This window comes from Monodon monoceros, unplaced genomic scaffold (genome assembly GCF_005190385.1).
Source record: "Monodon monoceros isolate NGI ecotype Baffin Bay Population unplaced genomic scaffold, NGI_Narwhal_1 Super_Scaffold_12, whole genome shotgun sequence".
Lineage (NCBI taxonomy): Eukaryota > Metazoa > Chordata > Mammalia > Artiodactyla > Monodontidae > Monodon > Monodon monoceros.
The window spans coordinates 91,880,656-91,906,544 of NW_021703768.1; the positions used below are offsets into that span (position 1 = coordinate 91,880,656).

The window sequence follows — 25,889 nt, forward strand, 5'->3', positions numbered from 1 at the left end:
ATCAAATCAGCTATGAGCTATGTCCTGAGCTATGTCTTCTCAGTCATTCATTGATCTGGAGGCTAGGAGTTTCGATAATTATTTTCCAGTATTCTCTTTTCACTGGGAAAAGAATCTCCAGGGCACCACTCTATCATCTCTTCTTCCCCCCCAACCCCTCCAATTCTGTCCATGTTTCTCATGCACCAGCAGAGGAGTCTGCTTGGAAGCTGCGACCACATTTCCCTTCAAGGTAGGTGTCATAGTGACCCTCCCTATGGCACCTAGCACCATATCATCGTTTAGGAAATCAAGATATATCTATTATTTTAGAGGAAGTATTAAATTATAGAGGCTTTCCACCATTGTGAAAAAACATACATATGGAAAAATATAGGAATGTAACCTTTGCCTTCAGCTGAGAAGTTTTTTCCTCTAAGACATTCTTGTTGCTACTCCCAGATGAACTCCTAAGTTCCAAATAGACATTATGAATCTTTTTTATCCTTTCAGCTGCAAGCGCTGTTCTGTCTGACTGAATTATCGGGCTTCCTGTTGAGTCTTGTTCATACTCATGCCCTCCAGGCGGACTTTCCAGTTAGAGGCAGGGGGAAGATGGTACGACACCAGCTCTCATGCTCTTGTTATCTGGGTACCAACCATCTGATCTCCCTGCAAGCCAGGCAGCCCCACAGGAGCTCACCTCTCAGATAGCTCCTAACAGCCAGCAGGGACACCTAGAGTGGGCTTGGTGTTTATCAGTTGATCCTGTGCCTTTCTCTTGAATAAACACTTACGCATCTTCATTTTTAAGTGGATTTTGCAGTTTCTTGTCTGCCTTGGTGGTGGTGGCGGCCTGTTGACCTGTAAAGATTGAAGGAGGAGGAATAAGTGGGGAATTTCAGGGAGAGTGAGAGCTCGTGGAGTTTGTAAGGGGAAGCGTTTCACAGCAGTTTATAGCCCTAGAGAACTGAATATGGGAAACCCCAGAGCAGGAACCAGCAAGATGACAAAGTAGTACGAGTCATGGCATCCACAAGATCAAGGTCAGACCGGGCATCATCTCATAACTATTGTAAGATCAGGAACTGGTGACCTTCGTGAGAGCGTCAGCTACATACGCACATACACATACTACACACATGCAGGTGCATGCGTGCACATGTGCACACACACACTCACATACACAATTTGAAGATGGGAAAAAAGACCAGTGATAAAAGCTCATAGATATTCTGCGGGGATGGAGAGAAGCACTATTCTGCTTATGGAGAGAAATAAGAAGCTTTTTCATTTACTGACAGGTACTATCTGTGAGACACTGTCATTTTGTGGACTTCTGTTGTTCCTCTTAAAGTGTGATGGATCACAGGTGAAAAGGCATAACTTCATGGGAAGAGTATATGTGGCCTGTCAGGGTTTTGCTCTGGTTAGGAAAGCTTCCATGTAGATGGGACTTTCACTTGTCCTTCCTCCTGGCCTCTGGTTCCATTTACTTCCTGTGTGTTGGACCTTGAGTGGAGGTTATTTGATGTTTTGGGTTGTCACTAAGAACAGAAGTTCACATCACTGTTTCTCTGAAAGTCACCATCTCACAAAGGTCTGTGGTACAGGTTCCTCTCCAGTCTTATTTCTGGAGCTCTGAGCAGCACCCAGGAAGTTACTACATTCATAGTGATCAAGCTGTTGTTCATAGGTATGGTCCCTGCCGTGATTTATACCAACGTATTTATCATACTTTGCTGAGTACTTCTGTTTCAGGTAGCAGTCTGTTTTGAAGGCTTTGTGTTCCTGCCCGGTAGCTTCTGGGTTACACCATTGGAAGCCTGGCAGATTTAGGAATGGGGAGGACATTGGACGTGGTGGGTGAGAAGCCTTACCTCGCCCGCCTGCCCCCAGCCCTGAAAGTGCAAAGCTGGCAAGTACGTGTGGCTCTTGGCGTTAGGAAAACCTTGCCGAAAATGAAGTTAAAATTCCTCCGCTGGACAGGAAATTAATCAGGACTGAACGCAGTAGACAGGGGCAGAAGCTTGACTCCTTGTTCTGTCGCTGACTAGTGTTTTATTATTATGTAAATGAGATTAAATGTACAATGACTGGTTGGGGGTTGAGGAGGGGGGAGAGAAGTGAAGATGAACAGGTTCCTTAGGATTTAAACTCAAGGTGCAAAAATGTTTTTATAGCATCTGCTGCTTCTTAATCCTTCAAATGCTGAGCAAGGGAAGCTCCTCGGCTTCTTGAAACGCAGCAATTTATTTGTCCCATCGCACGCCTAAGTCACCCGCAGCGAACCAGGCTGTGTGCCAGGTGCTAGGGCTAAGTCATGAAAACACCTAGCCCCTGCCTTCCCGGAGTTTATAGTCTAGTAGGAAAGGATATTGGAAAACATTATGTGTGCAGATAACCAGCCAGATAAGAAATGGTGTCATACAATTTAGGATTATTTGCTTGAAAAGTGGCTGAAACATACCCTAGCAAACTTCAGCAAAAAAGGAATGAATTGGTAAAAAGGAAAAAATGAGCAGCCATAGAAGAACTTGGGAAGAAAGCTCTGGGGATAGAGGTAGCAGGAACTGGAGGGCAGTCTCATCAGGACCCTCAGTCAAGTGAAGTGACAGCATGCAACTTTAGATCCATTCGCTCAAGATTCAGATTCCAAAACAAAGGTATCTGCCCACTCTGTGGCTGAGGAAAAACAGGAGGTGTGGATAGTGTGCAATGGCAGAGGGACCTTTCCCCAAAGAGCAAATGAGAGCTAGAAAGGTAAAAAGACTCAGATGTGCACCAGGGGCTTTGTGAAGTTCAGCTCTTGTGTCTTCTGGGATTCATGGCCAATGCGCAGGTGTATGTTTATTTGGGGCATACTCAACATTGAGGTTGTGATGGTTTGAGGCCATAAAACTTAGAATCACTCACCTGTAGGTGTGTCAACTCATTGGCACTTCTGTCTTGTTCTCTCGATCCCAGTGCGAGCAGTCCCACCTCATGAGAGAGCATGAGGACGTCCAGGAGCGAACGACGCTTCGGTACGAGGAACGCATCACCGAACTCCACAGCATCATTGCTGAGCTCAATAAGAAGATAGACCGTTTGCAAGGCACCACCATCAGGTAGTCAGCTCCAAGTCAAGGCGCTCTCTCTGCCCGTCCGGGTGGTAACCTGGGTTTCGGATTTGAAGTCACCCCTATGAATTATAACAATGTTTTACTTGGAACTAATATTTTTACAGTTGATAAGCATTATCTCTTTACTTTGTTAACCATGTGCTTTCCCGTCCGTTATTCTCTTCTGACCTTGATCCTCGTGGTAACCGTGAAAGGTAGACAGGGTGGGAGTTGTAATCCTCAGTTGACTGATGGGGGAGGCTGAGTGAGATGCTTTATCAACAGGTTGTAAATGGAGCCTCTTCTGTCTTAGAGACCAGCATCCCTACCAGCCCTTTTTTTTTTTTTTTTGCGGTATGCGGGCTTCTCACTGCTGCGGCCTCTCCCGTTGCGGAGCACAGGCTCCAGACACGCAGGCTCAGCGGCCGTGGCTCACGGGCCCAGCCGCTCCGCGGCATGTGGGATCTTCCCGGACCGGGGCACGAACCCGTGTCCCCTGCATCGGCAGGCGGACTCTCAACCACTGCGCCACCAGGGAAGCCCCCTACCAGCCCTTCTATTCACCAGGTCTGTTCTAAATATACAAACTCAGTGCATCCCTTGGGGATTTTGAGAGATTTATGAACGTGGCTTTTAACTAAACATCACATATGCTTCTAGATAATCTAAAAAATTTTTGAGCTCACTTGAAGTTGACTCACCAACATTGACATAGCCTCGTACAAACTCCTAAGGCGGGCAGTTGGGGAGGAGCGAGATTTGATCTATCACGTTATTGGTGGAAAAGCTGGGGCTTAAAAATGTTAAGTGACGACTTTGAAGTTACCCTTAAGAGAGGGCAGATAGAGATGGAGTTAGAACCCGCAGTATCTCTGCCTTTACTCAGTTTTCTTTCCATAAAAGTGATTGTTGGGGATTCTTCCTTCCTTGCTCATCAGTCAGCTAGCCCCTAAGTCTCCTGCACACAGCACTTAGTTGGTGTGTCTGCCCTGCTGTCCACAAGAGGGGTTTGCGTTAAGTGACTTACTGAGCCAAGGAAGAGAACTTTTATCTTCCTGCCCATGCTGAGGGAATAGCCCTCAGGAAAACAAATGGTTAGCATCAACTTTTATGGAGAAAGAGTGCTTTGTACTCTGCCTGTTTGTATAGGCCTCAATTAAAACAGTTTTAGAGGCAGCTTCTTCAAACTCTCCCTCTAGAAGCCCTGGGTTAGAAGAAACTTTGGATGCATTTTGTTCCAACTCTAAGAGTTACAGTGATGATGGGGCTACTTGATGAGAGTACTGGTGGGCCTCTGTTTCAGGGCAAAGTTGTGGAAAAATTTGCACTGAATTGGAGGCACACAGTACGTCTCATATTCCAATTTAGAACCTCAAGCCTTTTAAATTGTATACTGGTCTTCAGAGTGATTGTAGGTTAGAAGAGCAGAGAAGAATTTTCAGCCCAAAGAAATGATTATAGCAGACTTTACGGAGGCTGACAGAGTACACTGGCAAATTTGTAATTTCCATTAAAACATGCTGCACTTTTAAACACTTGAGAAGGTGAAGGCAAATGGACTCAGTGAGCTGTGAAAAAAATGCATCACGCATCACCTAGAAAACTCAATTTCAGGATCTTTAAATTGAATATAATGGCCAAACTCCTTCATGTTAAAATACAGTGAGCTTCTTTTTTTTTTTTTTAACATCTTTATTGGAGTATAATTGCTTTACAATGGTGTGTTAGTTTCTGCTTTATAACAAAGTGAATCAGTTATACATATACATATGTCCCCATATCTCTTCCCTCTTGCGTCTCCCTCCCTCCCACCCTCCCTATCCCACCCTTCTAGCTGGTCACAAACCACTGAGCTGATCTCCCTGTGTTATGCGGCTACTTCCCACTAGCTATCTATTTTACGTTTGGTAGTGTATATATGTCCATGCCACTCTCTCACTTTGTCTGCAGTGAGCTTCTTGAGCATAAACATTTATCGGTGCCTTTTATTTAAAGGAAGATTGCATCTGTACAGATATCACATTAAATTCTGCCAGTTTTCATTATGTAAATGCGCTAGCCCCTCCTCGAGGTGGGGACTCCCTGCAAGGCTGGAAGACCAGCAGACATGTGAGCCAGTAAGGCAAGGCTCTTCTTGTCCTCTGAGCTCTAGTAGCCAAGGTATCTCCCAGCCTCCATCACTCCAGGAAATTGGTTTGCTCTCAGGTCCTGAGATGCGATAACAGACCCAGTGCAGGAGGAGCCAGATGCCTTGGACGAACTCTAACTGCCCTGGCATATCCAGGCTATAGAGAATTGTCATGCTAATCAGGTACATTCCTGGCACCTTATAGACTTTCTTGTCACTTCAATCCAGGCCTGAATTAAGAATTTATTGGAAAAGCTGAAAAATCATCAATAAGGAAATGGCTTATGATATATCCACATTTAAGCCATACTGAATTACATAAGAAAAAGATATGACAGTCTCATAGTTTAAATTTTTTTTCTCAGGTCACAATCAGAGAACCAGGGACCTTCTGTGACTGCCCTAGAAGACTCTCCCATCTTTTATAGCCACAGGGCTACTGTAGTCAAGAATCAGACACTGCAGGTTGCTGAATTCCAACATAAGTTGAATTCAAAGCCACATCAGATCTCTTAGGTTAAAGGTTAAGCACTGATAGGAAAAGATGAAGTGGTGAGAATTTAAATGGACACATTTGGATAGATTCAAATGAATCAAAATGCCTAGGGCCTGCAAATGCCACTGAATTTCCCCTCCTGCAGAAGCAGTCCCACTCCCAGTCTGATAAAGTTAGTCCTACCTTGCTTGGAGACTGTAGCAATCTGATCCCAGGTAGAGGGTACCAGATACATTCATACCTCACCGGCTACTCCATTCCTCTTTATCTTTAGGCCTAAAAGTAGCCAAATTCAATCATGCCCCAGGGGAATAAGTAGAAAATCCAACCTTGGAAGATACAGTTAAAATATGTAAGAGATTTATAAGATTTTATTCATTTATATTCACAGAAACTTGAGAAGAATATGTATAGGATTAGGGCCTAAGTGTTCTAGACCAGGGAGGGAGGAATATAGTGTTAGACTGGTGATGAATTTATTGATACAGCTATTTCTGTCGGACATTCTGGATGTAGTGTGTTAGCTCCAGCAGTTTGATTAAATGAAAACTAGAGTCATTGGAGGATTACATTAAATAATGTTGAACTGCCAGAACTTCCCTAGTATAACATAGGAGTCCGGAGGCCGTGGGAGTCGGGAATGTTGGGTGGGAGCTGACGTCATTAAAATGGGGTCTTTGATGCCACTTCACTGCTGGAGTCAGTGTGGGCTTGTCTCTTGTACTGGTCCACAGGGCTGCAGTAGGAATCAAAATGATTCGACCCGTAGAGATTTTTGATAATGGCTAATTGATCACGGAGTCTCCAGGATGACTAGACTGCATAATTTCTTGCTTTTTTATGTATATATGCCATTTCCTTTTTATTCTCTTACTTTCTCCTCTTATATAAGGTGAGTTGGTATCGGTGAAGCTTAGCATTTAATAGTTAGGCTACGTGATACCTAGGTGAATTTGTCATTAAACTAGAAGAGGAAGGCTCACCTAACAATGGATATAATTACCGATGGGACTTTGGGTCTCCCATTTTGATGAGAAGGTGAGTACATTTACATTTGAACGAGGGATAGTTACAGAAGCTTGATGTCATTGCTATTGCAATTTGGAAATTTAAGTACATGTGAGAGGATGTGTATGGTTGTCAAGTAGCCAAAGACAGTAGTATGGATGGATGTTGTAGACAGTACTGTAGACAGCATGAAGGATGTTGTCTGGCACCTGGTACCATTCCCACCCCTTCTCTCTATTCTCCCCCAAATCAAAGAAGATTGACCCTGGGGACTACTTCCCAAACTCCCTTAACAGCTGGGCTCTGGGATACAGTTTTGGTTCTGCCAGTGAGATGCATTCACCTGGATCTGGAAGGCTGAAAGGAGGTGGGAGCCATCGTCCCTCAGGCCATAATGGTGGCAGCTGACATACAGGCTTTGGTGAACATGAGGTCCTGCGTTGACTGGCCTGACCCTGGAGCTGTGGGCAGGTGTGAAGGCAGCAACAATTTCCTCATCCTGGGGGGGACCACAGCTCTGATGGCAAATCTGACGGCCCCGGTTGGGCTCCACCCATCCTTCTCTTCTCTAGTCCTTCCTTCCGATGGTTTTGTAAGCACGAAACTACCTAAATTAAATCCTACTTGAAACACCCAGAAGAGTTTGTTTTCCTAACTGAACCCTGCCTAATGTGTCCTAAATTTCATCTGCTTGGAATAAACACTGAACAGTTTGTATTTATGGCCTTTCTAAAATTTTTTATTGATGAATATTTTAAGCAAATTGGATCATATAGCGCACACTGTTTTGTAATATGTGCTTTTTCACTTAACTGTTTGTTGTGGCTTTTTTTTTTTAATGCTCATCTGACTTGGGGGGATTATATAATGGGATGGGTAAAATGGAAAAATATGTCAGTAGCTCACTTTGGATCTGGGGGAGGAAAAAAGATGTCTAAGCAAATTAAACATGAGATCTTTTGTTTCCCAAGGAGATTATTTTCTTTTCCCAAAAGCTGCTCTCATAACATCAACCTTTCACTGCCAACTCTCATGAGTAGTTCATGATTTCTACTTCATTTCCCATTTGCTTGTTAGCCCACGGCTGTCTGGCTTCTGACCCCAACAGTTTGCCAAAGCTCCCTCTGCTCTGTACTGAATTGTGCCCCCCACCTCCAGTTCACATGGTGAACCCCTCGATATGACAGTGTTTGGAGATGGGGCCCTTTGGGAGGTCATTTGGTTTAGTTGAGGTCAGGAGGATGGGGACCACATGATAGGATTAGTGAGTGTCCTTATAAAAAGAGATGGCAGGGCTTCCCTGGTGGCGCAGTGGTTGAGAGTCCACCTGCCGATGCAGGGGATGCGGGTTCATGCCCCGGTCCGGGAGGATCCCACATGCCGCGGAGCGGCTGGGCCCGTGAGCCATGGCCGCTGAGCCTGCGCGTCCGGAGCCTGTGTTCCGCAATGGGAGAGGCCACAACAGTGAGAGGCCCTCGTACCGCAAAAAAAAAAAAAGAGACGGCAGAGAGCTTGCTTACTCTCCAGCTCTCTCCCTGCCATGTGAGGATGCAGTGAGAAGGCAACCATCTGTAAGCCAGGAAGAGAGCCCTTACCAGAAACTAACCATGCTGGTACCTTGATTTTGGACTGCCGACCAAAGTCTAAAACTATGAGAAAATAAATTCCTGTTGTTTAAGCTTGTCTCTGGTACTTTGTTACAGCAGCATAAGCTAAGACACTTTTTTGAAAATCACCAATGATTTCTTAACCGAAAAATCCGGTGACCTTTTTCTTGTTTCTGGCCCTTTTTTGCAGCATTTAACCCTAAATCCTCCTTCCCAACGGGTGTACTCTCCTCAAACCTCCATGACCCTTCATGTCCTAGATCTTCTCCTCTGTCCCTAAGATCCATCTTCAGCCTTGGCTCTAACCCTGGGCTCTCCCCGATGCCTTTCACCAGGATGGCTGCAGCCCTAAAGCGCTGACCTCTCCTGTTTGTGTCACATTGACATTGGCACTTGACCTTACTGCTCCTTTGTCTGCAAAACGCTCCTCATTTAGTGACTGAGATAGCGTCCAAAGCCTCCTTGTACTCTAACGTAATCCATTCACTAAAATCTCGTGCCGATGCTATGCACCCGATCTTTCTCCTGATCTTCAGGCCCACACTTGGGCCTGTGTGGTACATCTGTCTGTCCATCTTCATGTTGCTGCATCTCAAACAGTGTAACCGAAACCTCTTTCTTTTCCGGTAAAACATGTTGTTCTGATTAACTTCTGGCCTAAAGAGTAGAATATAATGAAACAAAAAATAAAACCCAGGAAGATAAGGTAGCTTTCTTTCTCTGTCTTCCTATGTGGTACATATTCCAACCTTGTTCACTATTTGAAGTTTTTGAATATGAATCTTACATCAGACTTTGTTAAAACTGGTACTCATTGATGACAAGGATGGTTTATTATATACATAGGAGAGCATTTCAGAGTCCCATTTGTTCAGTTATTCACCATAAGATTCCTAGATGAGTCTGAACTTCCTCTGTACTATATGGAAAAATAAGAAGTATTTACTCATCACTTATTTCCTGCTATAGATCCTCTAAGAGAACTGAAAGGAATACCTTTCCTCCTTGTATCTAAAAAAATCTTTGTTCGGGCTTCCCTGGTGGTGCAGTGCTTGAGAGTCCGCCTGCCGATGCAGGGGACACGGGTTTGTGCCCCGGTCTGGGAAGATCCCACATGCCGCGGAGCGTCTGGGCCCGTGAGCCATGGCCGCGGAGCCTGTGCGTCCGGAGCCTGTGCCCTGCAACGGGAGAGGCCACAACAGTGAGAGGCCCGTGTACCTCAAAAAAAAAAAAAAAAAATCTTTGTTCTTTAAAAGAATGATGACCGTTTCAGGGCAAGTCGGCCTTTAATTGCAAGAGAGACAGAATGTGTTTCAGAAGACAGACCACACACTCAGGTAGACTGGGCTAGCTGGACATAGTTGACTGACAGTTACCAAGGTAGGCAGATGTTCTTCTGGGTCTTGTTCGTCAGTCACTCCAATCCAGTGACAAGGCATGAATGTGCACCCCCAAAATAAAACAGATATAGAGACTGCTACTGAAGTTAATATTTTTATCAACTGCTGCTGATTCCATAATACTTCAGCTCAAGGTCTGGAAAGCATGGTAAGAATTATACTTTCATTGACTTTTTCCTTTTCTAATTAGATCATTTCACCCCTAGCTAATAATGAGAAAGAATCTTTAAAAAAAAAAAAAAAAAGAAATCTTTTCTTTAGGCCATCATATTATTGTTTTGTTGGTAACTAGATTTAGGAATTAGGCTGTGCTGCTAACTGGTTGTATAGTCTTAGGTAAGTCGCTTAGCCTCTGGAAGCTTCAGTGGTCTTATCTGTAAAACAAAGGTAAGGATCCTGTCTTAGGTGATCACCAAGATCCCTTCCAGTCTGCCAGTCTGTGACTTGTCTGCCTCTGCTAGTTACGTAGCTGTGTGTACAATCCAATCCCTGCCCCCTTAGGAGCGTTTTTGGGCTTTTTTGTTGTTAAGCTAGTAGCGAGCGTTAATCATTGCAACTCGAAACTAAGCAACGTGGAAGCACTTCACAGATGCTTCGAAGTAAATGAAATAATGTACATGTAGAATCCTGTGAGATGATCCTTTATGTTCCGAAGAAAAACACCTGAGAACTTTGTAATTCCATAATTAGGAAACTGCCACAGTAGCATACAATTAGCAACATTTATCACTTTATCAGAGCTTCTGTTTTTTTTGACTTAAATTGATCACTTCTTGGACCTTTTCATATTTTCTTCCTTTTCATCACTGGCATTAGCAGTTAGTGTTCTTGGGGGAGGCATTTTTTTCCCCAAAGAAATAAGATGTCACTTACCAAGAGTTACCCTATACACCATGGAAGGAAGCAAACAATAAAGTCACTTTGAGATGCAGGTGCTGTGTCATTTGCTAGACACCCTGCCCAGCTAGGTGACGCCCTGCTGCGCAGAGCAGGCTTAAAAACACATCTCAAATTCTTGCCTTTGTAAAACTGCCATGGATCAGCAGGGTGTTTCTGACTTCTTGTTCCATTTCTCTGGATGGACCAATGCTTCTGAATAAAACAGCAGAGAGAGAACCCCCAGCATCAGCCTTCTGCAAATGCTGCAGTCCCAGATTGACTGTCGACTTACAAAGGGCCCGGAGACCACTGGCTTTTGTCACTTTCCAGTCCCAGATTCCAATCTCCTTTCAGGAACGATGCCGATAGGGATGTTCAGGAGATGACGAAGATACGCAACTCCAAGATTTCTTACCAAGTCCGCTGGAGAAACAGGGTTGCACAGATTTTCTCATGTTAGGTTCAGTTTAACCTTTTTTTTTTTTTTTTTTTTTTTTTTTATTGCAGTACGCAGGCCTCTCACTGTTGTGGCCTCTCCCGTTGCGGAGCACAGGCTCCGGACGCTCAGGCCCAGTGGCCATGGCTCACGGGCCCAGCCGCTCCGGGGCATGCGGGATCCTCCCGGACCGGGGCACGAACCCGCGCCCCCTGCATCGGCAGGCGGACTCTCAACCACTGTGCCACCAGGGAAGCCCCAGTTTAACCTTTTAATGTCTCATTTTTGGGACACAGAAATGCACGCGATCTTCTCACAAGGTTGCTTTCTACCTCTAACTACTGTTTACGTTGTTTGCTTGTGTTGTTTTGCACTGTAACCTTTATTATGGTTACCATAAGGGGGAACCTGAACCATGGGTGGTATGTGCTCACCTCAGCCTCTCCCTGTGAGGTCAAAAACACAGACCATCTGCACGTCCCTGCTGCTTATTTTATCTGTTTCCATGAAAGTTCTCAGCAGTACTTACTCCTTCCTCTGAATTCCTCGATTTCACACATTTTTTTCCTTTATTTCTGCCATCTAACCCTGATTATTTGCTTCCTTCAATACAATCAGTTCTCCTTCTGATCAAAATTGCCCGCTCAGCAAGTGGCCTGAGTGCTCCTCCCGCCTCATGGTTCCATCCTGCACCCCATTTTGGTTTCAGCTATCCCGAACCTCTATCCCAAGCTCCACATGTCCATGTTCACGTTCACGGGCCCCTCTGATTCTCTGCGTGTGCCCTTGCACCCTCGTGACCTATCTAAAACCTGCTTGCCTTTAGACTCATCTTCAGTGCTGCTTCATCCAGGAAGTCTTCCCTGGTCACTGCACACCTGCAGCCCCAGATGCTCCTCCTGTGTCCGCCCAGAGCATCCTTCTTAGGTTAGAATTTGTTCTGAACATATTTGACTCCCAGAAGACAGCATCTGTTTGGTTTCTGCCATCCTATCCTTGTTTTGGTGCTCAATCCAATACCTTGAATGAGGATCCTTAGTTTGCATTTCATGACACTGAAAGCCTTCTGCCTAAGGTGACATTTCTAGTGTGGTATCATTCTTCAGTCTGTGCTCTGACCTCAGTAAGGAATGTTTCCCTCAACAGCTTCCGTCTCCCACCCCTCCCCTATTCACTCCTTTATAAAATCCATCCTAATAAAGTAATTTTTACGAAGCAGGAGATTTGGCAGACACTGTGTGTTTTGGGACCTGCCAAGCCAAGAGGGTTGAAGGTGGCTATGAAAGATTTTTCAAATGCCATTTTATACCAGAGATGCAGCGGCAGCATTTATCTGGCTTTTTTGGCTGGAAAACAGCCTCAGCCAAGCTGAAGTTGATTACATTGGCCATGCAACAAAGAATTTGTTCATCATACACAAAATCTCCCCTTGACTAAAATCAGGGTTTTAACTGCTGATTGAAAGGAGAGCTGATGTATCGGGGCACAATTACCCTCTAGACCAAAAAGGTGACTCTTAAGAATACTTTTTAATTGTTTTCTTTCCTAAACCTAATTATTGTTGACTTTGCAGATGTCTAATAATTTAACTTATTCATAGAACGTTAACCTATATTTTTTGCCTTCACCACTCCCATTCTGATTCATATTTTGACTGTCTGGGGGTTTTATACCTGTTTAAAGTCTTCCCAGATTTCTGTGTGGCTCTTATTAGAAATACTTTATAAAGCAGGGGCTCAGCTGAATTCCTTCCCTGAAAGGATGTTGATTTCTTGAGAGAACCAAGAACTCTGGAGAGTTCTTCCCGTTTCTCTAATATAGATGTGTCTCCCCAGCTTCAAATGGCAGTTGCCTCTTCCCCAGTTTCCAATGAATACCACTCACCGTCTTGGTCCACCCAAAACTGTGGACATTCTGCCCACCCCACGCCCGGTTGTCAGCAACTTGAAGTGAATGCCAGGTTGAGAGAATTTCTTCTCTTCCTTCCTTTCTTCACAGACAGCCTCCCCCTGGGGCTGAGCAGGTACACCTGTGGACTTTGCAACCTCGGAGTTAAATCCCTTGACAATTTTCTTTTCTGGCTTACTTGCAAAATAAATGCTTCAAGGAGGGCTAATTTTTGCTCTGTCCATTTCTGTCTCCAGCGTGTGTGTGGTGTTTGTGGTGGTGTGGGGAGAAGGTCTGCGTGTGCTTTGAAATAGATATTACAATTTTGAGTTTTCTTAGCTTGCCCATAGCTAATTCAGAGACCAGAGGTTGTGAGGGATCCATGAGAGGCTGAGAAGGCGGTGGGGTGTGCTTGTGCAGATGAAACACAGCTGCATTTCAATGTTGTCTTCCTGCTAGCAAATGCAAATTGGAGGAAATAGACCATTGTGTGGTATTCTCTCACTCACTGATTCCGTTTTTCTCCTCACCCCATCCTCCTTTCCTATCCCCTAACTCCATTTACTTCCTTTAGAGAAACTAAGTGTGATATTTCTCAGACATGCTGACCCATATATACTTCTCGGAGCATTGGTTTTGATCGGCACAGATGAGGTGCTGGTTTTCTAGTCGCTGCAGCCTCAATACTCCTTATGTCCTCTTCCCAGAAGGAAACCCACCAGTGGGACCCTGCTGGTGATGATCTGAGCCACTCCTATTCACCAGACTTTTGATACTTCTCCCCACCATGGCCTCAGTGCTAGTAGTCTCAGTTCTTTTTCACCTCGGAATTTGAGGGGGTGAAGAAATCTAATTTCTTGAGGAAATCTTTGAAAGGGAAAAGTTTCTGGTAGGCTGGTAGATGAACCTTGTTTGGTGTATAGGTATGGATGTTGACACAGAAGCAAACTTTCAGTTTCAAACACTGACCGTAGATGTGCCCATCTATTTGGTCTGAGAGGAATCCTGATGCATGTGGCCCGGAGAGGAGACCTGTCTGTTTTCTTTCTGAGTGTCTTTATCTTATCCTTAAAAGACATATTCTCTAGGGATTTGTCTTATGTCTCTAGTCAGTGGAGGCTGACTTCCTTTTTTTTCCCTCAGGGAGGAGGATGAGTACTCAGAACTGCGATCAGAACTCAGCCAGAGTCAGCACGAGGTCAATGAGGACTCTCGCAGTGTGGACCAAGACCAGACCTCTGTCTCCATCCCTGAAAACCAGTCCACCATGGTCACTGCGGACATGGGTGAGTCTGCCTGACATTACCACAAAGCCGGAGTTCGGTTTCTGGATTGTAATAGGAACTTTAGAAACATAAGGCAGCCTGAATTAAAATTTAATTAGTCAAGGAGCTTATTGAGTAGATGAAGGCACATCCATTTCAGGTCTTGACATACTCTTTTGTTGGTCAAAATGGAACCAAAGAGCTGAATTCTCTTTCTGCCTTGTGATTCAAATATATGTCACCTTCTGCTTGAAAATTCTGGAAGTAGGGAACCAGTTAAAAAGGCTGTGGCAGGGCTTCCCTGGTGGCGCAGTGGTTGAGAGTCCATCTGCCGATGCAGGGGACGCGGGTTCGTGTCCCGGTCCGGGAAGATCCCACATGCTGCGGTGCAGCTGGGCCCGTGAGCCACGGCCGCTGAGCCTGCGCGTCCGGATCCTGTGCTCCGCAACGGGAGAGGCCACAACAGTGAGAGGCCCGCGTACTGCAAAAAAAAAAAAAAAAAAAGGCTGTGGCAGTGTTCCAAGTTATAGTAAAATCTGAACTGAGATGGCAGGAATGGAAAGGGTGGAGTAAGTAGCGACATCACAGTGGAAGAACCAATAGGTTTCAGCAACTTTGGGGTAAGGAGGAATCCAAAATGACTAACATGTTCATCCTGAATGACTAAGAGAATGATTATGTTCCTTCGTAAGGAAGCTTGGTTGAGGAATGAGTCGGGAAACGGATATAGTATGCCTGAGCTTGTAGAGGAATGTCCATGTGGAAATACGTGGCACATTGTGTTGGTATGGTGTGTTTTAAACTACAGGTTGTGGCCCATTAATGGGTCTTGAAATTATATGAAACAATAAAATATTTTTCAAATGAAATCAAATAGGAAGAAAACAATGACAGTATTGTTTCATGAAGCGTATTTGTTGGAAGTTTATATGTTGTAAGTTGCCAAGTGAAATGTTCCAGCTATGGGGTGCAGTCGAAAGGTTGCAAAACCTCAGGTCTACTTGGAGATGCTTAACTAGATCTCTGGAGAGATTGGGGTTGAGGATAAAGGCTTTGAAGTTATAAGGTAAGGAGATCCCTATGGTTGAAAGGGTGTGGAGTCAAAATGGGGAGAGGCACTATATCTTAGGAAATGTTCATGCACAGGGCAGTGATGGGAAAAGAACGAGGAGAAGGAAGAGAAAGTATAGTACGATTTACAATAGAACTCAAAATTTCGTTGGGGAGAGAGACTTTAATCAAATATTAAACACTTACGTTTAACTATCAACCTATATACGTGCTATAACACCAAGAACATAGTACCGTGACAGTGTGTCAAAGGGATTCAGTTTAGGATTTCCAGGATAGCTTCCTCTAGGAAGTAACATTTGAGCTGAGATCGGAGGATAAGTAGGAATTGAGTACATAAAAGAGGAAACGGCATTCAAGGGAGAAGGGAGAGATGTATTCAAGGCCGTGAGAAAAGGTCATCCTGTGTGGAGGGCACAGAGATGTGAGATGGAGGCTTGGAGAGGTAGGCAGGAGTCAGATGGTGCAAGATCTTATAGACCATGTTAGAGAGTCTGACCTTTATTCAAAGACCCACAAGAAACCACTGAATGATTTTAATAGTTGGGGGTTGGGAGAATGAAATGATCAAATTTGCATTTTGAATCAATTACTCTGTGGTGAAGAGAAAGAATCAGTGGATCAAGAGTGAATGGGTGGGCTTCCCTGGTGGCGCAGTGGTTGAGAGTCCACCTGCCGATGCAGGGGACACGGGTTCGTGCCCCGGTCGGGGAAGATCCCACATGCCGCGGAGCGGCTGGGCCCGTGAGCCATGGCCGCTGAGCCTGTGCGTCCGGATCCTGTGCTCCGCAACGGGAGAGGCCACAACAGTGAGAGGCCCACGCACCGCAAAAAAAAAAGAGTGAATGGGGGAGGCCAGCTAGGAAACTACTGCAAAAGTCTAGGTGGGCAAAATTGTTTATAGGATTAGGGTGGTGGCAGTTGAGGTGTGGAAAAGCAGGTGAGTATAGAAAGTCAGCAAGATCTGCTAAAGGATCAGTAACAGGGTAAAGGAGGAAGTAGGCATGTGGGGATCTCCTGTAAGTGTCTCGTTCGCACAGTGGATAGACGGTATGGCCAATCGCCAATATGAAAGCAGGGAAAAAGGTGGTTTTGCTCTGAATTGTATTTTGTTTTACTTGGGGGAGGGTGGAGTAGGGTAGAGATCTTGTGTTTTGTTTGGGCATAAGTTTCAGGCATCTGGAGGTATCTGGGTGGAGATGTTGGGAAGGCAGTAGGTATAAATAAGCCAATAAAGGTCTGGCTGAAGAAAGCAGTTGGGAGGCATCAGGCTGTTTGCATATAGTTACTGAAGCAATGGAAGTCGATGTGAAGAGCGAGAACTGCAGAGAGCTGGAGACCAAGCCTAGGGGGCCACCCGCTGAAGAGGAAACTCAGCAGCAGCTCACAGCAGGGATGCACCTCTCAGCTTTTCAGTCTCAGTTTAAATGCACCTCCTCCAAAAGCATCTTGTGAGCACCAGTCTGTGCAAGGCCTTGTGCTGACTCTCACTGCCCCATTAGTTTCCTTCTTACATCACACTGAAATTTCAAGCAATGTATTTGTATTTCTTTGTTTGACTGATGCTCCCGCTAAACCCCACTGAGCAGAAGCATGTTTGTTTTATCTAGTAGTATCTCTCCAGAGCCCACCACATGGCCTGGCACATAGTATGTGTTCAGAGATACTTGTTTGAATGAAGGAGTGAAGTAGTCACCCAATCCGTCAACCATTCAATCAGCTGAAGCTGTAAGAAGGAAATGAGGACAGCCCTGTCCACCAGCCAGTGGGGCAGAGAAGGCTCTAATAAGGAAGAAGGGGTCAGCAGGGTGGATTGCTGCTAAGGCCGGATAAGATGGATTTAGCTACATCAAAGTCACTGAGAGCTGTATACTGATACCAGCTTGAGCCAGACAGAAATGGGTTGAGGAGGAGTGATACCTCCCAGGCCTGGGGCCTTTGCTTTAGGCTGAAACGGCTTCCCTCACACTAACCTGAACCCAGACCCTGGGCCTTAAGTCACAACACACACAGACCCCTGCGATCAGCCCAGCCGTGGGCCCAAGTCCAAAGGGCTCAGCTATACCAGCATCAGAATCTCTAACCCTAGTGGCCCCGAGCTTCTGGATTCAGCCTTCCAGCCTTAGGCAGTCAGACAAGTGAGAGCAGCTGAGAAGTTTCTGATCACTGCAAAGAGACATTCGTACACAGATCCCTCCATTCATTTCTCTGAAATTGTTTTTTTATGAAATGAAGCAAGTGAGCCACACTCCAACAAAATTTCTTAATCAAATAAGCTGGGGGAGTGGAGGGCAAACCCCAATCCAGTGGGCAGGGCGTCTTCACTGCGGGGCATCTCAGGGTTCCAGCTGTGAGGGAGCATCTGTAGCCCGGGCGCCCCACACAGGAGCCAGTGTCTGCTTGTCTGCACTGTGAGCTGGCTTTGTTTTCCCAGGTTGTTTATTTTCATCTTTTCCCTCAGTAAAAATACATGTTCATTGTAACTGGTGGTAGTATCATTCCTGACAAGACTGGGCTCCTGGGGGGGGAAGGGACCCTCTCTGCCCGATGCCTGTGTATGTTCTCTGTCCACAATAGGAGGCCTTCATTCATCTATGCAGCAGCTCACTGGGGGCTGTGCTGGAGACTGGGCACGTGAGACTCAGAACCTGCCATCAGATCACTCTGCTCCCACGCTCAAATCCCTCACCCCAGAGTGACATCCCCGCTCCTTACCCTGGCCTTTAGGGCCCCCAGAACCTGGGCATACCCACCTCAGGCCTCATCCTCCCCAACTCTCCCTTTCTTTTTTTTTCTTTTTAAATTTATTTATTTATTTTTGGCTACTTTGGGTCGCCACGCGTGACTTTCTCTAGTTGCAGTGGGCGGGCTTCTCATTGCAGTGGCTTCTCTTGTTGTGGAGCACAGGCTCTAGGTGCACAGGCTCAGTAGTTGTGGCTCGCGGGCGCTAGAGCGCAGGCTCAGTAGCTGTGGCCCACGGGCTTAGTTGCTCTGCGGCATGTGGGATCTTCCCGGACCAGGGTTCGAACCTGCATCCCCTACGTTGACAGGTGGATTCTTAACCACTGCACCAACAGGGAAGTCCCTCCCCAACTCTCCTGTTTTCTTCCCAGCTCTGGCCACACCGGCCTCCTTGCTTTCCCTCAGACCTGACCAGAATCTCTGGCCTCAGGGTTTCTGCGTCCACACGTGCCTCTCTGATGCATGTCAGTCAGCTGTCCTCTCATCACAGGCCTTCCCCAACCCCCTGGTAGAGTCCTGGTGCTGTCACTCACTCTCACAATGCAGGTACTCCTTTCCCGTCCCTGCTTCATTTTTCTTCACAGCACTTAGCACTACCCAGTGATACCTCGTGTTTGCATTTATTTCCTTATATATGTATCACCAGTCTTTATTAGTCTCTTGCACTAGAATGCAGGTTCCATGCAGGCAGGGACTTCGGCTCTCCTGTTTACCGAAGTAACAGTGCCCGCTCGTAGGAGGCTCCCAGATACGTGAGGAACAGTGAACACCATCCTGGAGCTCACGGTTCTTCGGAGGATGCAAAGGAAACAGGGAATGACTGGCAGTGGGACCACAAAAGGAGGTGGGCAGGGGCCCCTAGCGACACCCTTGAGTGGGAGCATCAGAAGACGTGGCCAGTAGTCACATCTAAGCAGAAAGCTGCGGGATAAGTGGGAACGATGCAAGCCAAGAGCAGGGGGCAGGAGGAGAGTGCTGTGGGCATGGCCGGTACCTGCCAGGTCCCCGTGGAGGGCAGGCCCCCGGGCAGCAAGGAGGAGGACCTGATTAAGGCCCCAGCTGAGCCCCGCCCCTGCGTGTTCATTGGCTGCATCTTCTTAACTCCTGTGCCATTTTCCTATTAAATTGCTTCAGTAGGGAAAAAAGCTACCGTTTATAAACACCATCATAGGAAATCATTAAAAAGTAGCCATTTCATTATGCCTGCTATATTTGCAAACTTGCATTAGCAACCCAGAGGTTTTCTTGACCCGGATTTTATATACAGAGTTTGCTGCAGTATATTTGGCGATCTCCACTTAAGAAAACAGGAGTATTCCCTTCATCAAAACGCACTTGTCGTTTGTTTTCAAACCCCACTCATCACAGCCTGGCTGGCCTCTCGATAAGCTGGCTCCAGGGCGCGGTCCTCAGAGCCTGGAGGAGTAAACCAGCAATTTAGAAAGTGTTTTGACTTACCTAAGCAGTCATATACAGCAGAAAGGTCCCGGTGGTGTCACACTGCATCTTAAAATAAATTGCATTACCTCTGTTCAAACCTGGTCACATAATCGTTTGTAAAGTAAAGGTAATTAAGTAGACAAAGATAAGGTAGGAATTATGAGTTGGGATTTCTATTTCGTAATTTGGCAGAGAGTTCTAGTTCAAAGGGAGGCTGCATATCATAACTAACATGCTTTGTTCACTTACTTTGTGTTGAGCATTTACATGCATCCTCATGTTCAATCCTCAGCCTTGAAGGAGGCCCTGTAACTCTCCTCATCTGTAAAACTGGGATGACAGAGTTCAGAGAGGGCAAGTCCTTTGTCCAAGACCGCACAGCTAAGCAGTTGTCTTTGCTGTTGCCGCCCGTGTTTCTGTAGATGGCTTTGCTTTTACACACCCCTGCTTAAACGGTGAAGCATGCTTATGGATGGTGTGCTCTACTTACTGCCCTCCTTTGAGGCCTCTAGTACTGGTGGCAGAATTTAGGGAGCAGCTGTCTGATTACAGCACCTGGCTTACTAGCAGAGTATTTGCTGTTCACTGAGATCTTGCAGATCTCCGTCTTAGAAACAACACCCTTAGACCAAACCATTCTGGGTGTTGCAGTAGAGCTGAGCACAGATGTGTGTGAGATGGGCTCAGTGTTGCGTCATGCATGTTAGCGTTTGTGGGGCGCACTCCCTCTAGCAGGCTGTCTTCCCAACTCTGTTCATGGAACAGCAAAGCTTGTCTGGAGCAACTGTCTGTAAACCAAACAAAATCCCTGATCTGATGGGCTTTTGCGCAGGCTGTGATGGGTTCTGCTCCTGTGTTTTGAGATCTTTTCTGGTTTTAGGTGAGAAATTCTTTTTTTTGTGGAATTTAGCAATGCTGAACTATTAAACCCTCAGCGAGGACAGGAAGCATATGATACCATGTTTGCTGGTGTGATCATTTAGATAGAGATTTCCTTCTTGTGCGTAGTTTTTGGAGGACAACCAAGGAAGAATTTACACATGAAACCTGGCTATTTGGCATGACTGTGACTATGAAATATGTTTAATGTTGAAGCCAGATTTTCCTGGCTTAATGGCCCATGAGGCTTAAAGGCTTCAGGAGAAATCTTCCAAAGTGTCGAGCAGCCCCTCTCAGTGGGGACAAAGGGGGGTCGGGGCAGGGAAAGCAGTCCCGCCTTCTCTAAAAATGATTTCTGCAGAGTGGGAGAGAAGTGTTTACAAAGGCAAAGCAGCCTGTCCAGAGAAAACTGGATTTTTGTGAGGAATGAGGCACTAAGTAGGCAGTTATATTCCAGCAGAGAATTTTTCGAGGAGAATCAGATCATTGGTAACCTGATTCTGAAACTTTGAGAAACCAGTCCCCAGGTTGGAAAAGTTAGACAGGACTGAAACTAGTACCCTGACTTGACGATGGAACAGCCCAAGCCCTGTGCTGCTTTTGTTTTTCTTCTCCTTACTTTAACTGGGCAGCTCAATTTATCCCAGGAGGTTCATGATGTTGGTAATCCCTGAGAACCAAGCCCAGGGAAGGCTTAGAAGTTTCAAACATTGACTCACGGGGGGCTCTCTAAAGAGACTGTGCGCTCCCTCCCGGGGATCTGAGCCTGGTCAAACAAGGCCTGTCTGTGAATGTTAGCAGGGCCGAGGGGCCAAGGAGGCCACCTAATATCATTCCAGAACTTTCCTCACAGAGTAACCAAGCTTGAGTGGGAAAGATTATGGCTCCACTTCACTTTGTGGTACTTTTGAAATATTTCCCTCAAACTCCACAATTCAGTAATTTTTCAGCACCCAAAAGAGACTTAGAGTTTAAGATAGATATGGAAGGGCGTTGATCTACCACGTTTGCTCAGAATGAGCTCCCATGATTGTTAGGTTCATGAACTCCTTTCCTAAGATAAGCAGCCTTTATTTTCTAAGCAGACCATGTCTTCTCAGATTGGATTGTTTTGGGGGCTGTTTGGAACTCATGACATCTTTTTCCTTAAAACCAGTGTCATAGAGGAGTGTTAGCTGCCCAGACCAGCCCCGGAAGCCTATCTCGTCTATAATGGTAATAAAGTACAGACCTCACTAGTGTTACTGCAGCCCCACCCATCGCTGTGGACATTGTTTTTGTGAGAAGAGGTTCTGCAGACTACATTCGCATGCCACAAGCACATTTTCCAAGTTGATGATACTTTGTCAGTGAGCAGTCTAACAAAACTTGATACTTTTGGGCTTCCCTGGTGGCACAGTGGTTGAGAGTCCGCCTGCTGATGCAGGGGACGTGGGTTTGTGCCCCGGGTCCGGGAAGATCCCACATGCCGCGGAGCAGCTGGGCCTATGAGCCATGGCCGCTGAGCCTGCGCGTCCCGAGCCTGTGCTCCGCAACGGGAGAGGCCACAACAGTGAGAGGCCCGCGTACCGGAAAAAAACAACAACAACAACAACAAAAACAAAACAAAACTTGATACTTTTAAAAATTAGCTTAGGGCTTCCCTGGTGGCGCAGTGGTTGAGAGTCCGCCTGCCGATGCAGGGGACACAGGTTCGTGCCCCGGTCCGGGAGGATCCCACATGCCGCGGAGCGGCTGGGTCCGTGAGCCATGGCCATTGAGCCTGCACATCCGGAGCCTATGCTCCGCAATAGGAGAGGCCACAAGAGTGAGAGGCCTGCGTACAGCAAAAAAAAAAAAAAATTAGAAAAAGTCTTTCATTACCTTTACACGTTCAACTCATGTGGTCTTTATCGAGTACTACTACGTGCCCAGTGTTGTGAGCGTCTAGGAACATAGGATGGATGAACAGAGTGCCTGCTCCCCGGAGCCAGACTTCGTAGGGTCCATGTGTCAAATAATAAGTAATTATGGGGAATGCGATGCCTCAAAGAAAGAAGTAAATACGAGGCTATAGGTAATCGGGGAAGGCTCACTGGAAGAGCAGATTTTAAGGCAAAGCTTTAAAAAGAACCATTATGAAAAGAGAATGAGGGGCTTCCAACCTAGGCAGACACATCACCATTAACTGTGAAGTGAATGCCGAGCCCCAGGAGTAAGTACGTTTGAAGTTGGGACCATATTTTGGAGCAGATTCATTCTGGTAAATGCACGTTGCTTGGGATCAAAGGACCAGGGGAATATTTCTAACATCTAGCCTATTTAGGTATATTTTTATTTGGGTTAGGGTTCTCACAGGGCGTTCAACAAAAGTAGAGTCAGCCTTTAACACCGTATTCAAAATGAACCAACTCTGGTATGGTTTATTGTGTACAGCACTGGAGATAGGTCTAATTGATCCTGAAAGAGGAAAACCAGCTTTGCCCACTAGTATGTATTTAACCAAGAAAGCATGCTGGTGAGGCATCATTTCCATAGCCATGAATGTCCTCTGGCCTCCTTTCCAGATTTCCCAGGTGCTTGGGTCTTCCCTCAGACAGCAACCTAAAAACTTAAGGCTCTGGGTTCTCATTAGAAAAATAGAACCTGAGCTGTCTTTTCTCCAGCTGCTATCAGAAGTCTAACTGGGGCAAGTTGCGTTTGGAAAAGATGGCCCACCCAGGCAGGTGCTGCAGACTCTGACAGCGGTGGGCAGCAGATGGGGTGAGGAAAGCAGGCAGAACAGTGGAGCACCATGGCCTGACGAGTACAAAGGGGCAGCTGCTGGCCACTCTGCCCACTGCTGTCATGGGAAGAGCTGGGCCCGGTATTGCCTGACCTTCTAATTTTACAGGAATAGCTGTAAATTCTAATAATTTTTAAATGCTGGCAATTAATTCAAAAATGTTTTTTAAAAAAGGCTGCACCGGTTATGAAACCCTGCCATCCTCTGGTTGAAGGGAGATGTCCCTTCCATTTATTCTTTTTTATCCTCTGTTTCATCTCTACAGCAAATTAGACAGCTAGAAGGCAGAGTGCCAAGATTGTGTGAGCTTAGCCTTGCCCAGAATTCCCTTTACGTTGTACTTGAATGGTCTACAGCTTAAATTTAATTGAAAGTTAGTGTCAGAAGAAACCATATGAAATCTGCATATGTGGGAAATTGTGGCTGAAAGGACTCACAATCACATCGCTTCACACCACATATGAAGTCCCAGGTACCTAAACTCTTCTAGCATCTAATAGTTAAAAACACATTGCGTCCCTTGTGCAACTGGAATGCTTCCTCCTTTTTGACGGGAGATCATTCATTTCTGCCCTGGCTGCCAGGGAGCATGGCACTAAGTAGAAGAGTCAGCCCTAGTAGCTGTGTTCACCTCCATTGGCTTCCTCAGCCTTTCCCTGGTCCCAGTCATTGTGTTTTTCCCCTATTCGTGGTTGCTTGCTATGTGCTACCTCAAATTCATTTTTATAAAGCTATAACCTCTGGTAGAATAATGAGTCTTTGCTGCAAAGGACATCCTCTTTGTCCCATGGACACGGAACCGAGCCGTTAGCTTTACTTTACAAAGCACAGCATAGCCTGAGGTGCCGCAGCGGGTCTGCCTCGTGTGACCCTTCACACGGGAGTTCCATGTCAAGTATGCAGTGCAGTGGCACTACGTACATTCACAGAGTTGTGCAACCATCACCAATATCCATTTTCAGAATTTTCTTATCCTCCCACACAGGAATTCTGTATTCATTGAACAGTGTTGCCCCATTTGCCCATCTACTGTAACCTCTCTTCTCTCTTTTTTTGTATTTTTATTTTTTTAATTAATTTATTTTTGGCTGTGTTGGGTCTTCGTTGCTGTACGCAGGCTTTCTGTAGTTGCAGTGAGCGGGGGCTACTCTTCGTTGCATTGTGCAGGCTTCTCACTGTGGTGGCTTCTCTTGTTGTGGAACACCGGCTCTAGGCATACAGGCTTCAGTAGTTGTGGCACGTGGGCTCAGTAGTGGTTCACGAGCTCTAGAGCACAGGCTTAGTAGTTGTGGTGACATGGGTTTAGCTGCTCCGTGGCATGTGGGATCTTCCTGGACTAGGGATCAAACCCATGCCCCCTGCGTTGGCAGGCAGATTCTTAACCACTGTGCCACCAGGCAAGTCCCTCTTCTACTTTCTATGAATTTTCCTATTCCAGGTACCTAATATAAATGGAATCATATAATATTTGTCCTTTTGTAACTGACTTATTTCACTTAGCCTAATGTTTTCAGGGGTCATCCATGTTGTAGCAGTATCAGAATTCTGTCCCTTTTTAAGGCGGAATAATATTCTGTCATGCGTTTATACCACATTTTGCTTACCCATTCATCTGTCAACAGATACTTGGATTATTTCCATCTTTTGACTATTGTGAATAATGCTGCTGTGAACATTGGCATACAAGCATCTGTTTGAGTCTGTGCTTTCAGTTTTTTGGAGCATGTACCTAGGAGTGGAATTGCTGGGTCATATGGTAATTCTATGTTTAACTTTTTCGGGAACCACCAAACTGTTTTCTACAGTGGCTGCACCACTTTACATTCCCACCAACAATGTGCAAGGGTTACAGTTTCTCCATATTCTTGTCAACGCTTGTTCTTTCCTCTTGTTGTTGTTGTTGTTTTTGATAACTTCCATCCTCTCCGTAGTGTCAGTCTTGCCTTTAATCCATGCTGACGGTATCTTCCTTTTGGGGAGTCTATGAACATTTAATGTAGTTAATGATCGATTGATTGTGGGTCTTTCAGTTTACTATTTGTTTTCTGTTTGCCCCTTCTGAATTTTTTGTTCTTCTGTCCATCCTGTCTTCCTTCTTTTGGGTTAACCACATAGTTTTTAGAATTTTATTTTATTTATTGGTTTCTGGCTATGCCTCTTCATCGTTATTTTCTAGTGATTGTTCTAAGAATTACATTATACATGGTTAATTTTTCCGAGTCCACTCACAGTTAATATTCCTCCTTTAATTCTGATATATGTCCTCTGTTGCCTTTCCTGGGAAACAGCGGCTATGAGTAGGTACCCTCACAGGCTTGGCTGAGCTGACTTGTTCTTGTCCACATATCAGTACTTGTTTTGGGTTGGAGCAGTGTGAAGGTAGCCCTGGACACAGAAGGGCGACACTGTACTTCGAGCCCTGCCCCCCACCCATTGTACAGCTGTGGGTAAGTAACTGGGTGTCTTCGAGTCTCAGATTCCTCCTCTTTGGAGCGAGGCTTACCACCTTCCTGCTGGAGTGGAACTTGATGATGTATGTGAAAGCCCTTTCTGAAGTGTCAAGAGTGCTGATCAAACCAGAGTCACTGTGATCATCACCTAAATGAAGAGCCTTTTTTCTTTCATTGTAGTAAAAAACGTATTACATAAAATTTACCATCTTAACCATTTTTAAGTGTACCAGTCCGTGCTGTTAGTTTTATTCACATTGTTGTGCAACAGATCTCCAGAACTTTTTTTATCTTGCAAAACTGAAATTGTACCCATCAAACAATACCTGCCCCGTCCCCCTTCCTTCCAGCCCC

At 45.7% G+C, this 25,889-nt stretch overlaps 1 protein-coding gene across 6 annotated transcripts in view; it reads left to right on the forward strand.

The window, feature by feature from the left end:
- The window catches only part of MCC (MCC regulator of WNT signaling pathway), a 462,283-nt gene that overhangs the window by 360,208 nt on the left and 76,186 nt on the right, over positions 1 to 25,889 (forward strand). For all 6 annotated transcript variants that reach the window (XR_003792574.1, XM_029215919.1, XM_029215921.1 and 3 more), the window contains 2 exons: positions 2,947 to 3,089; positions 14,068 to 14,210. Coding sequence is in view for 5 of the 6 variants with exons in the window: in XM_029215919.1 (XP_029071752.1) it covers positions 2,947 to 3,089; positions 14,068 to 14,210 (286 nt within the window). In the remaining variant the exon portion in view is untranslated. The remainder of the gene's footprint in view (positions 1 to 2,946; positions 3,090 to 14,067; positions 14,211 to 25,889) is intronic.